This window comes from Panthera pardus, unplaced genomic scaffold (assembly GCF_024362965.1).
Source record: "Panthera pardus isolate Hobbes unplaced genomic scaffold, ASM2436296v1 HiC_scaffold_25, whole genome shotgun sequence".
Lineage (NCBI taxonomy): Eukaryota > Metazoa > Chordata > Mammalia > Carnivora > Felidae > Panthera > Panthera pardus.
In genome coordinates, this window is record NW_026526821.1 from 48,129,834 (window position 1) to 48,143,167 (window position 13,334).

Consider the following 13,334-nt stretch of genomic DNA (forward strand, 5'->3'; position numbering starts at 1 on the left):
TCCCAACCCAGAAATCTTCTCCATAAAGGTAGTACACACTTTTATTATCAAATAAGCATTAAAGAAGAATGTGATGTGCATCACAGGCAATTGACAGACAGAAACCTCACCCCTTCATGTTAGCTGTTACATACATACTTTCTGGTGTGATCTGTTTCATATATATTCTCAACATAAACAGTAATAACTAGTCCCCCAGTAAAAGGACTAGACAGCACTACTGATCACATGTAGTTCACCCTCTCTACCTGGTGACTGGGATGACCATCTAGGTTGGCTGTTTAGTTTATCCAGAGGAAAAAACACGCTACTCATGATAGGAGTTAGTTGTGCAACTTGGAGCAAGGCGCTCACTAAAGTTAGTGTCCTAGGAAACTGGGAGACTGGGTGCTCTCTCTCTGGATGTTTACACTGCAAACAGCTGGCTCCAGGGCCCTGGAGCAAGACTCTTCTAGGTTCTAGGTCTTAAAGCTGACCCAAGGCCTAGGTAGTCTTCAAAAGGACTTAGGTACATTTCAAAGAATACTTACAATGATCCCTTTTCTAAACTAAATGTTGAAAGAAAAAGGAGAGATAAATATTTTCAAAAGGAAGAATTAAGCATCTTATTTTTTAAATGTCTGCTTTACAGTCCCACACATCACCAACACATCCTGTAGGTAAGACGACGCCCAGTGCATGGTTGGCCACAGAAAGCGGGAACAGGACCTCAAAAATCTTTAGCGGTGACTCGAAGAGGGAAGCCAGGGTCTGGATTGAGAACTTTAAGTTTAGTTTAAGACAAGTCTTCCAAAGCAGGATTTTGATTAAGACTGCACAAGGATGCGTGGCAGCAGCAAGGTTTTGGGCTTAAGTGTTCGAAGACGGAGCATGAATTCTTTCCACCCAAGGGCGGCAGGGTCTTGGGAAGCTCTGTAATGACCACGTGCGAGGCTGCAGACTTCAGGGATACTACACTGCACGCTGTAGTAAGGTGTGTGGTGTGCTCTCGGCTCTCGTGAGCTAGGGGGAACCCTGGGCAGGGGCCGTGAGGAAAGAATGCCTGCCGATCACCCCGCCCCCTCGCCAACCCCGTCCAGTCGCACGTGGAAGTCCTTTGTCCGCCGCCCACCAGTCCCAGGACGCGCGCGGGACGCCTGCCCCTTCCCGGTGCCGGGCAGGCGTTGCAGACGGTCCCCTACTCCGCATGGCTGACCCCACCCGGGACTGTGCGCAGCACAAGGGTAGTTGGCGCCGCGGGCTAGCGACCCGAGACGAACCTGAACGTGACCACGCCCCCGCCCCCACGCTCATGTGACCTTCTGGGGCTGGCCCAGCCCCGCCCCCGCCGCACCGTGAACACCCTCTGAGATGCCTTCGCGGTCTTCTACGCAGGCGCAGATTTTGGCTCGCGGCGGGTGACGCAATCCCGCGCGGACTGAGAGACTCAGGCCCTAAGCGTACGTCGAATCACGTAACTTTCCCTGAACGGCCTCCGCAGTCGGACGTGCGCGCGCAGCCCCTCCCCCAGCCGCGGGAGGGGGCGGGGATGTCTGGGGTGGGGCGGGGCCTGCAGCGACCAATCGGCAGCGTCCGCGCTGGTGCCGCGCCCCGCCCAGCCGGCCGTCGGTCCTCCGGGGCCTGGTCCGGCCGACGCGCGGTGGCTGCAGCGGCGGCGGCGGCGGCGCCGGCTGGGAGGTGAGTGTGCGGCCCGCAGGCCCTGCGGGCTCCTCGCCCCAGCTGCTGCCTCCCGACTTGTCCGCATGCGGGGAGCGGGCCGGCCGCGCGTGCCCTCCGGGAGGAGCCGCGGGCCTCGGGAGCGCAGGAGCCAGGGACTGCCGGGAGTCGGAGGTCCAGGCCCGGTCACGCGGGCGCCGTGGACGCCCGCGGCCCAGCAACCACCGAGTCCATTTGCAGCGGGGGCGTGTGTCCCTCCCTCGGAAGTGTGCTGGTCGGAGGGGCGGAGGAGGCGGGGGCGTCCTCCGTTGGAGCGCGACGCCCACCCGGACGCGGCTGGGCGGGAGCGCCGCACCCTCCCCAGTGCGGAGGGGCCTCGGAGAGCCGCCGGCTGGAGCGCGATGCTCGAGACGGAGGTGCGACCGGGTGCCATCCAATTACAGTGGGAGATGCAGCTGTCACCCAGGCCGGAGGATTCCTGTCGCCATGATCACTGCCTTTCCTTCCTGTGCTCAGACAGGATGGGAAATCTTGCTCAGAAATCATTTTGTTGATAGACTCAGAAATTACTATCAGGCCGCCTCTATGTTCACACGTCTGCCCGAGGTGCCGTTTGGCAGAGGTTTGGGAAAGTGGAGGGCTGCTGGTGAGTATGGGCATCATGCTGAGCAAGCCCTCTGCAGCCATTTCTCCCAGGCTGGGGCTGGAATGCATGACAGTCCTTGGCCTATTGTCCCCCTCCCCCCTTCCCCCCAACACCATAACTCTTTACCTAGGCTTATCGGTGTTTTCAGGTGAGTGCTCAGGCTTCCTGGATGTTCTTGTTACAGTTGAACTCTCAGAGGGCAGTCTTTTTTCATGTTTGTGGGGGTCTGGTGTTTGTAGGGAGCAAATTGTAGTGCCAGGTACTGGAAACAGCATCACTGGTGGGAATAGAGAAGTGGAGAGAGGTCAGGCTGGTTTTCCAGGGAAAATGAAGACAAGTTCTGCTCTAGACATGCTGAGTCTGAGATGACATCTAAGATCTGGCTGAAGGAGGACAGGTACTTTGGATGGGTGCTGGAGATTTAGGAACTAAAACATACTGGGAAGAGGAAGGGAGATTCAGGAGCATAAGCTTTCTATGAGAAGAAAGCACATAGTCAGAGAGTGTGAGGCGAGAGTAGTGCCAGTCAAGCAGAAGTGACCCATGATGGTGTGGGGTGCCATGGAAACCAAGGAGAGAAGACCTCTGGGTGGGGGTGAAATCTGCAGCATCCACAGCTGTGGAAAAACCTAGGGAGGAAAAGCAGCTCTTTGCATTTGGCATGGCTGAAGTGAGGGGCCTGCTGAGCAGTTTCAGTGCAAGTCAGTTCCACCAGGCCAAGCCTCAAACCTCAGTCTCAAGGTTTACCTTGTTCCTCTTCTGTGAAATGGGGATAACAGTAACACCCAGGCCTAGGAAGCCAGTAGCAAGTAGCTTACAAGTCTCAGGTGCGCTTGTAAGCACTTGACATGCTTGTACTCACTGAAGCCTCGCATGGCCTGGCAATCTTGTACAAAAGAGCAGACTGTATGTAGTTTAGAGAAATTAAGTTACTTGGTCACTAGCACAGCTCCTGAAAGTATTCTCATAAAGTGATAGGAATTCAAATTATGAGGTGTTTAGGGGTGCTGGAAATGGCCATGGATTATGGACTGCTTTTCCATGAAGTTTTCCTCATGGAAAGTAGTTATTTAGTTGGTTGTTTTCAAAGGCAGACATGATTCTCTAAGATTTGTTCTCAGTGGCAGCCATGTGTTTTGTTTTAATTATTTGGTTTCCTAGTCAAAGAGCTAGACATTATTGTTGCAGTAAATTCTATTACAGTTTTGAGGTCTGGGTCTATAAGGAAGGTAGAAAATGTTCTAGGTATGCAAGTTCCTGCCAGAATATATTTCATTAGGCCTCACTTTCGTCATTTATGGTTATCCCTGGGAGAAATCTTAGTATTATTTCTTTCATTAAATATTATGAGGGTACATCAAAACTTCACTTTAGAAACCCGCTAAGAAGTGGTATGATTTGGGGTCACCTGGGTGGCTGAGTCGGTTAAGCGTCCAACTCTTGATTTCGGCTCAGGTCATGATCTCATGGTTCGTGAGTTTGAGCCCTGCATTGGGCTCTGCGCTGACAGTGTGGAGCCTGCTTGGAATTCTCTCTCTCTCCCTTTCTCTCTTTCCCTAGCCTGCTCATGCTCTCTCTCTCAAAAATAAGTAAGCTTTTAAAAAAACGTGGTGTGATTTATATCTTTATGTGAGGAAAGTTGGGTTTTGGTTGTTAATCAGCTCCTATCCTCTAGAGAACTGAAATAATTCTAATTTTTAATCCTTTTGCTTTAGTGGTTGCTCATGCATGAATAATTCTTGCTTCTGTTTTCAGAGCTGTTTTTGGAAAGAAGAAACATGGAAAGTGGTGCAGTTCTGCTGGAATCCAAATCCTCACCATTCAACCTTCTGCATGAAATGCATCAGCTGCGCCTTCTTGGTCACCTGTGTGATGTGACTGTCAGCGTGGAGTACCAGGGTGTCCGTGAAGAGTTCATGGCTCATAAGGCTGTGCTGGCAGCCACCAGCAAGTTCTTTAAAGAAATGTTTCTTAACGAGAAGACTGTGGATGGTACGAGGACTAATGTCTACCTAAATGAAGTGCAAGTTGTTGACTTTGCTTCATTTCTTGAGTTTGTCTACACTGCGAAGGTACAGGTAGAGGAAGATCGGGTGCAGCGAATGCTGGAAATGGCCGAGAAACTGAAATGTCTGGACTTATCGGAAACTTGTTTTCAGTTGAAGAAGCAGATGTTAGAGTCGGTACTTCTGGAGTTGCAGAACTTCTCCGAGTCACAGGAGGCAGAAGGGAGTAGTGGCTCCCAAGCCACCATTGCCCCTGACCCCAGGGCAAGTCCCACCGTGGACAGTCCTCTTGCTAACGGCCTCGGGGATTCCTCAGATCCCCCAGCAGAGACAATCAGCAATGGTGTGTTGCCAGATATGCCCCCCAGGAAGTCCAAGGAGAAACCAGACAAGAAAAAAGATGCAGTCAAGCCTCCCTACCCAAAAATCAGAAGGGCCAGTGGAAGGCTGGCTGGAAGAAAGGTGTTTGTGGAAATCCCTAAAAAGAAATACACAAGAAGGCTCCGGGAGCAGCAGAGAAGTGCCGAGGACAACATGGGGGACTACTGCAGCCCCCAGGACCCTAGCCCGGATGCCATGGGTGCAGAAATGGAGCCCGTCACAAAACATGAAGAATGTGGCACGGCAGTGGAAGCAGTGCAGGTGCTGCCAAAAGTGGGTGGCCGGGAGGACGCAGGCCGTCGGGAGGAGGACGAGGACGAGGATGAGGAGGGTGAGAAGAGGAAGAGCAACTTCAAATGCACTATCTGCGAGAAAGCCTTTCTTTATGAGAAGAGCTTCCTGAAGCACATCCGGCACCATCACGGAGTGGCCACTGAGGTGGTTCACCGCTGCGATACGTGCGGCCAGACCTTTGCCAACCGCTGCAACCTCAAGAGCCACCAGCGCCACGTGCACAGCAGCGAGCGCCACTTCCCATGTGAGCTATGCGGCAAGAAGTTCAAGAGGAAGAAGGACGTCAAGCGGCACGTGGTGCAGGTGCACGAGGGTGGCGGCGAGCGACACCAGTGCCAGCAGTGCGGCAAGGGCCTGAGCTCTAAGACGGCGCTGCGGCTGCATGAGCGGACGCACACGGGCCACAAGCCGTATGGCTGCACCGAGTGTGAGGCCAAGTTCTCTCAGCCCTCGGCGCTGAAGACCCACATGAGGTAGGGCCATGGCCACCAGCTGAAGCCGCTGCAAGGGTGCTTTTTACCTGGGATGCAGCCTCTTGATGTTCTGGAGACAGGTGTCGAGAGATCGAGGTAGTTCCAGGGTTTGACCAGTGTGGCCACATCCAGAACATTCTGTATCTTAATCTGTGCCCTCTAGAAGTTGGGGGGCTGCTTTCGGACCTCTGTGAATTCTCTTCCTGAGTAGAGGTGTCTTTTCATTCAGCCTTCTTACAGGTCCCAGGCTGATGGCTGTCCCCCTCGCCCTGTGCCCAGTGCCAGCACAGAAGCCTGGATACCGAGCCCTGGCCCACCCAGCCAGAGGCCACTGGGAACACCAGGTCTACCAGTCTGGTTCTGCAGCCATGCAGGCCAGGCTATCCTGATCTCAGAGTAGCCTCTGGAACTTACAGTGCCACCATGCTTGAGGGGCAGTTGAGCTCATCACCTTCATTGCTCTTTTCCTGACTGTTTATTTAGAACTTGGGCCTGTGACCAGCTGGGTCCCATGGTCCCACTAACGACCTCAGTGAGAGGCCATTTAGGGCTTTAAGACATTCCTCTGGTCTTAGGTGTTTGTTCTCTGGGCTTGGAAAGTGTGCTGTTGGTTAGCCCAACCTCCAGAATCAGGACAGTGTTTTCTGTTCATAATTTCTAAAGTGTAGGGTGGGGTACACCAGTTTTTAAGTAGGTGTCCTTCCAGGCTTCACTGTTTATGCTTGAAATCCAGACAAGCAGTTTCTCCTGTAGTACAGACCTGCCGTCAGGCCGGGGCCAGTCTTTGGGGCGGTCACATGGCATTCATTGTCTTTTTACTCTATGTGAGAAGTTTAAAAACTTGGCTTAGGAAGTGCTTAGAGAGTTGTGGTCGATGGCTACTAGTTGGGAAACTAAAATGCTGAGGTGTCCTTCTCGGAAACCAGGCTTCTTCAGCATTTTGAGAACCGTTCTTTCTGGCCCGGTCATTTTTGTATATGTGCTGCCGAAGCGAGCACTGGCCTGGTCATTTTTGATCATGTGGTGCTTTGTCAGCCGTGGTCCCCAAGGTGTCTGTGGTTGATCACTCTCACGAGGAAGCTTTATACAAATGTGGCCCAGCACCATTCAGTAGTTAAGAAAGCGTGCAGAGGTGCGTGTCTGCCAGCCATGCAGTGTAAACCAGAGGGCGGTGAGGGGCTGTTCCGCGCCCCTCCCCCCGGGGAAGTGTGGCAGCCTGCTGGCCCCTGCTGGAAATGGATCTGGGGACAGAGGTCACGGGCCTGTGTCTTTCCACTTAGGCCATTCTCATTCGGTCTCTTGGAATAACCACCTTTGCAGGCTACAGTGGAAATTGTATTGCAAAGTCGGCTTTGAGATACATCCTAAGTTATCATCTGAATGTTGTACTTTCAGAATTCATACAGGGGAAAAACCTTTTGTCTGTGATGAATGTGGTGCAAGATTCACTCAGAACCACATGCTGATTTATCATAAAAGGTGTCACACAGGTAAATACTCAATGCTGTTGTGATTGAATGTCTTTGTAGCTGTAGAAGAAACTGCCATTTAATTTAGAAGTTGGCATCTCCCAAAGTGGTGCAGGCTAAGGCCATGATATAGCTTTTCCATCTCATAAGTGAGCAAAAACGAGTAAATAAAATATGCCTCTGCCCCTGGTGCTGGCGTGCTTGAGGTAGCGGCCTGTGCACACTGGGAAGTGGAAGGTGGCAAGGGAGTCTTACATATGATGAGGTATGAAACAGTTCCTAGTGTTTTAGCCCAAAATTCCATTTCTAGGAATCTGTCCTGAAGAAATTGTTCAAAATATGGGAAAAAACTATATGGTGTCACCCACCTACTTGCTCTTTGTAATAACAGAGCATTGGAAACAACCTGATTGTCCATCCACAAGGAAGTGGTCCAGTAAACTGGTAAATCCATCTCCTGCCGGCTCCTGATGGGGCGGCTCTCAGGGCTCTGAACGTTATGAAAAACACCTGTGCCCGGATGTGGCCTGGAAAACGCACAATTATGCATACAGCTAATCCCAGCTACATTGAAAACCTGCACATAAGAGACTAGATGAAAACAAATTTCTATGATGTATTAGGTAGTGGGATTATCTCATTTCTATCTTCTAAATTTTTGTGATGTGATTTTATTATGTGATGCAGAAAATGTAAGTTGGCTTTATTCAAATTCAGCACAGTAATGCTGAGGTTCAGAACCTTGCTGTATACAATACAGAATCTAACTATTGTATGCTGCTGTTACCATACTAACCCAGTTCTTTCTTACTTGCTTGCATTTTAAAATGTTTATCTCTAAACACTGCCATATGAGCCTCAAGTTCAAATGCAGGTGAAGCAGAGCCAAGGCATTTAATGATGTGAATTACTGAGACTGTGAAATGAGAATCAGTGCCTCATGGAAGATTGGGGGTGGAGGTGAGGTCAGGCTATACTGAATCATTAAATAAGCACTGGTCATTTGATGAAAATAGTAATGTATTTGGGTTCTGTTAAAGGCAGTATTTTTATTTTGTTGTTTGTGAAATCAGGGGCACATCTAGTAATCAGATGCGTTTGATTTGTGGGATTAAAAGACTCAAATTATACAACATGAAGTGGGAACATTTTTCTCCTGTTATGTACTCTAGTCCAGGTTGATGGGAGTTGCTGCCTGAGAGCAGCTGTGCATACGTAGCCATGTAAACTTCCTATCCTCCCAAGGGGGACTTTTGCCCTGATAAAGTGCCAGAGGAGTGCTGCTTTGCAAAATCCAACAGTTCCCCCAAACAAGTTGTAAAATTTGTTTGGAATGACTGAATTTCCAAAATGTGGGCTGACTGAATGATCTAATTCTAGGCTAGTGGAATCCTTCTTGGGATTTCCAAGTGTATTTTACGTGAACTTTCAGCAGATAGCAGACATCTTACACAAATAGGTGTTTTATGACAGTTTTAACTAGAAGATGTAACGTGCTGCCCAGCACGGTGCTTTCGAGTTCATAGGTGATCTAGAGTGTGGGCCAACTCTTAGAGTGTTCTGGTGCCTGTATCATTTCTAACTTTCTGTTTTATCTTTTCATGTAGGTGAAAGACCTTTTATGTGTGAAACATGTGGCAAGAGTTTTGCTTCTAAGGAGTATTTAAAACATCACAACAGAATCCATACTGGATCCAAACCCTTTAAATGTGAAGTTTGTTTCAGGACTTTTGCCCAACGGAATTCGCTCTACCAGCATATTAAAGTCCATACAGGTATGGCTGGAATGTAGCCAGGGAAGGGAGTTCAGTGTGGCAAGAATAATATCCCAAAGGTTTTAGATTCACTAGAAAATCATTTGGAGTTGAGCATTATTTTGTGTGTTGTGATAGCATTTTTAAATTTCTGAGTTTCTAGTTTCTGCCTCTGACAAACTGAAAAGGTATGAATGTTTGAATGTGTATGTGGATATGGGGACATTTGAACTTGGGGTAATGATCTACATGTTAGTGTATACACACACGCACAAATTCAGTTTCAGTGGGACTTGGAATTTTATATTCCGTTACTGTGGAAAACAGGTGAATTTCTGTAGATGTAATACCAGCTTTTGGCTTTGGCTCTCTTTGGGTGTAGGCCATAAACTCCTGTTATTCGAGGGATAGATTTGTACTTGTCAGTCGACTCTCCGGTCGTTCCCAGCGCAGCCTTCCTCCTGATGCTTTCTTTTTTTCTTTTTCTTTTTTTTTAAAGTTTATTTATTTTGAGATAGGGCGAGCAGGGGAGGGGCAGAGAGAGAAAGAATCCCATGCAGGCTCCATGCTGCCAGCGCAGACCCCAATGCAGGGGTTGATCCCAGGAACTGTGAGATCATGACCTGAGCCAATATCAGCTGGACGCTTAACTGACTGAACCACCCAGGCGCCCCTCTGCTGATACCTTCTAGTGGGCATGATTCCAGAGTGTATCAGAATTCAGTACAGTAGGCTGGAGAGATGAACCAGTGGTTTTCTTCTCTTCTGTCTCAGGGGAACGTCCTTACTGCTGTGACCAGTGTGGCAAGCAGTTTACCCAGCTCAACGCTCTCCAGCGTCACCATCGCATCCACACAGGGGAGAAGCCGTTCATGTGTAACGCGTGCGGGCGGACGTTTACTGACAAGTCCACTCTGCGGCGGCACACCTCGGTAAGCAGTACTGTAGCTTCGGAATGACAAATCTCTGGGCCCCACATACCCTTAACTCTAGACAGTCAGAAATGCTGGTCATCATTCCATAAGGTGGTTATAGAAGACAACAGGTCTCTCCTTTTCAGGTTTTCTCTTCAGGGTGTACATTCCCAGTGTGAATGAAGAACTGAGTTTCAGGACTCTAAAGGCACAATCTATGATAAGTACTTCCTAACAGTAACAGTGGTGGTAGAAAATGTTTGGCTATTAGTGAAAGGGTATTTTGTTGTGGTAGAAGCAAAATTAAGTTGAAAAGAGACCATTGTTTTAAAAGATGTACTTGTTCTTGGGGCACCTGGGTGGCTCAGTCAGTTAAGTGTCTGACTTCCACTCAAGTCATGATCTCACGGTTCGTGGTTTGAACCCTGCATCGGGTTCTAGGCTGAATGCCTGGAAGCTGCTTCAGATTCTGTGCCTCTCTCTCTCAGAAATAAATAAACATTAAAAAAAATGTAAAAGATGTACTTGTTCAGAGACACGTTGTGATTTTTGTTTTGTGTTTGATTTGTAGATACATGATAAGAATACTCCATGGAAGTCTTTCCTTGTTATTGTAGATGGCTCACCCAAGAATGATGACACACACAAGACTGAACAGCCGGACGAAGAATACACACCATCCAAACTTTCAGATAAATTGCTGTCTTTTGCAGAAAATGGCCATTTTCACAACCTAGCCACAGTCCAAGCTAGTGTACCTGCCGTGCACGAGAACAGTTCTGCAGACACGGCTTGCAAGTCAGATGATTCTGTGGTGTCTCAGGACGCTCTGCTGGCCACCACCATCAGTGAGCTTAGTGAGCTGACTCCACAGACAGACCCGATGCCCACACAGCTTCACTCTCTGACCAACATGGAATGAAAGCTTGGAGTCACCTGCCAAGCACATCCTACGCTGCGTCTCTGAGTGATCACTGTACACAAGTTAGCATCGGGGGCTAAGACCAAGAACTGTGTGGGCAAAATGGGCAAGAATAGCTTCTGCACATTTTCCTGAATCTCTGCTAACTTGCACGTCTTTATCAAAGCATTTTTAGAGCTTTCCCTTAAAAATCCCAGTCTGCATGACCTCAGCTACACTTGATCAAGAAACAAGGCAGTTAACATGACCTCACTTAATCCTGGTGCAGGTTGTATGCATAACCGTTCTATTGCTTGTCTTGATGTGTATGAAGTTTGGACAACTACATAACTATAGATCCAGAGCCCTGGCCCAGCTCATAAAGTTAGTGTTGGTGGTCTCCCTCGTCTCTCAGCCTGCCTTACACTTCAGTGTGGGTTTATTACTCTGATACCTTTAGGCTATTAAGCTGAAATAAAACTGGGACCATGTTTTCAACTCTTTCCTATTGAACTGAAGCAAGTCTGATTTGCTCTGGGGACCCTTGAATGGGACTGAAGAAATGGACAGTTGCATCCATTCCCTTCCACCTCTTGTTTTGTAGGCACTGAAGAAGAAATGACAAATTGAACGCTTGCAGAATGGCTTAGTATACTCTCTACTCACAGCACATATGCAGCTAGGAAATTGGTCCTGGAATAACTGCTAAAATGAAATGTGGCTGGTGGGTTTCATTCCTAAAATCTGATTAGGTAAAAGCTGTCCTACCAAAGATTCTAGCAGCAAATGGTATAGTTGTTTTGCAGAGGTGTAAAAGATTAAGCAAGAGGATTTAGAACACTTGAAACATCATGTAGTCCTTTTATTCACAAGTAGCAATGAGGTGGTCTGGCACATCTTAGAACACAGAGTGTTAGTATTTTTTGCTAGGTATTCTTGACTGACTCCGTGATGTTCAGAAACCCAGAATTTCTCATTCATGTATCAAGCGCTTGCCACAGGAAAGTAATTCCCAGAGTTTCCTTGGGAGCACGTGAGCATGTAGCAGAAGGGACCAAAGGTTTGGAACTCATCTTTGATTATGCCTTAAGAGTGGATTGTGAAGAACCAGTAACTTTGTCTTATGTGCTTCTGAGGCTGACTCGTGCTGGCCTTTTGCTCAAAATGAATTTGCAATGAAGATAACTCTGCTGTATTTGCTAAGCCTGATCCTTGGTTCCAGTGGCTTGGGTATGTTGCCACACGCTAAGTGCTTTGATTCACGTGTAACCCTAAACATGCTAATTTAAAAAGAGAATCCTGAAGAATTCTTTTATTAGTTGCTATTTTTCCTACATTTTAATTTATTAAACTTGCTGTGAAAACATACACACTTTCTAAGAGAAAGGCAGTTTATCCTGAGTTCCAGAATGAAGTCACACCTGCACTATGCCAGAGACTAATGCAGGAAGACATTCTCCCTAAATGCTTTGTTCTAACTTGTGACATGTTAAACACGAAAGCCACTCTGAGATGTTTTAGGTGCTGATAAAATGTTTCACACTTGCTCTTGAAAATCACAGTACTGAATTTTCAATGATAACGTGGTTGTGTTTATAGAATAAAAGTGATGTCACACAATCAATTTTGTTCTCGGTAAGAGAATGAGCCTGTCCAGCTGATGTACTGTTTCATGGGATAAAGTCATCTTAATGAGAAGGAATTTAAATAATAGATTATTTTGTTACCTACTGGAAGAAATTTTGTCTTGAATTTGTTTCTTTAGAAATTCTACAAAAAGTCATTTACTGTGTTAATAAATGTTTGCTTTGTAAAAAGTTTTGCAAATCTGAAGTTTATTTCCGCTGTTAGAATTTAGGCTCTGTAGAAATAAGATACTTAATTGAAACAAATATTTTCTTCATTTCATGGGTAATGAAATTCAAAATCAGGGCCTGTAGTCCTAGGATTCGTCTCTGTAACTATCTGCACTGCATATGCACTCTCCACGTGAACACCTGGCTGTGAGGGACGCTGGCCTTGGCATGCAGGGGTGGTAGCTCGAGCAGCCAGGACTCTGGCGTCTGCACAGAGGCCTCTTCAGTGTGATGTTACAGTTCCCATCACAGATGTGTCTCCAACTAGACCTGTTTGTCTTCCCAGGATGGTAAGGCTGCCTGGGAGAGCAGAAAAATGAAAAAACCTTGTAGAAGATCCAGCACAGCAGGATTTGTGGGGTGTTGCAATTTCTTAACCCAAGTACAGTCTTGCTGGGAAAAAGCAAGGCTACCCTCTGAGTATGTCAGTCCCAAATGCGTGATTAGGAAAGTGTCTTGGGTGCTGGTGCTGCTTGTCCCAGAGCATCATGAAAGGTGACCAAGGGGATGATTTATTGCCTTCCCAACATTTGTGGGAAATACTCTCAGTGCAAACTCCCAAGCACTCTGTTGCCTTTGCTTTTACCAAAATTTGCTGTACAGAATTTGAAAAAGAAAGCCATGTGGTGGTGGTGGTGGGTGGGGAAGACCTTTACACTAAAGTTGACTTTAACAGAAATGTGGTTTTGCTATAGGTGATAATCCAACAGATTTGAGTGTAAATTATAATTTAGTTCTAACCCATTAAAATCTTAAACCTTGCCACACCACGGACATTTTCTGAGACCAAATGAGTGCTTGTTCCCGAACTTGATGGTGTTCATGTTACTTGGAAGTTAACAGTATTATTTTGATGGGGAATATAGGGCCTGGGCACTCACACAAAGGGCCATTTGTACACCTGTACCAAGGTGGGCGTACAGAACTGGGCAGGCTACAAACGGCTCCAAGGGCCACCTGGCAGATCATCCTAGCAGAACCCCA

At 47.6% G+C, this 13,334-nt stretch overlaps 1 protein-coding gene across 2 annotated transcripts; it reads left to right on the plus strand.

The window, feature by feature from the left end:
- The first annotated feature begins 1,552 nt into the window (after positions 1-1,552).
- GZF1 (GDNF inducible zinc finger protein 1) lies at positions 1,553-12,311 on the plus strand. 2 transcript variants are annotated; one of them, XM_019462352.2, is made up of 6 exons: positions 1,553-1,677; positions 4,058-5,456; positions 6,852-6,946; positions 8,533-8,700; positions 9,454-9,611; positions 10,165-12,311. In XM_019462352.2, exons 2-6 carry the CDS (start codon positions 4,081-4,083, stop codon positions 10,513-10,515), a joined length of 2,148 nt encoding a protein of 715 aa, XP_019317897.2. In that variant the 5' UTR covers positions 1,553-1,677; positions 4,058-4,080; the 3' UTR covers positions 10,516-12,311. The 2 variants fall into 2 exon arrangements, with proteins under 2 accessions (XP_019317897.2, XP_053746448.1); XM_053890473.1 differs by lacking the exon at positions 1,553-1,677 and adding an exon at positions 2,031-2,302.
- Positions 12,312-13,334: the final 1,023 nt, after the last annotated feature.

Coding starts and splice junctions, on each gene's coding strand:
- GZF1 (XM_053890473.1), top strand. CDS start 2,143: ATGATCACTGCCTTTCCTTCCTGTGCTCAGACAGGATGGGAAATCTTG. Junction 2,303..4,057: donor GGGAAAGTGGAGGGCTGCTG/GTGAGTATGGGC, acceptor TTCTGTTTTCAG/AGCTGTTTTTGGAAAGAAGA. Junction 6,947..8,532: donor TCATAAAAGGTGTCACACAG/GTAAATACTCAA, acceptor CTTTTCATGTAG/GTGAAAGACCTTTTATGTGT.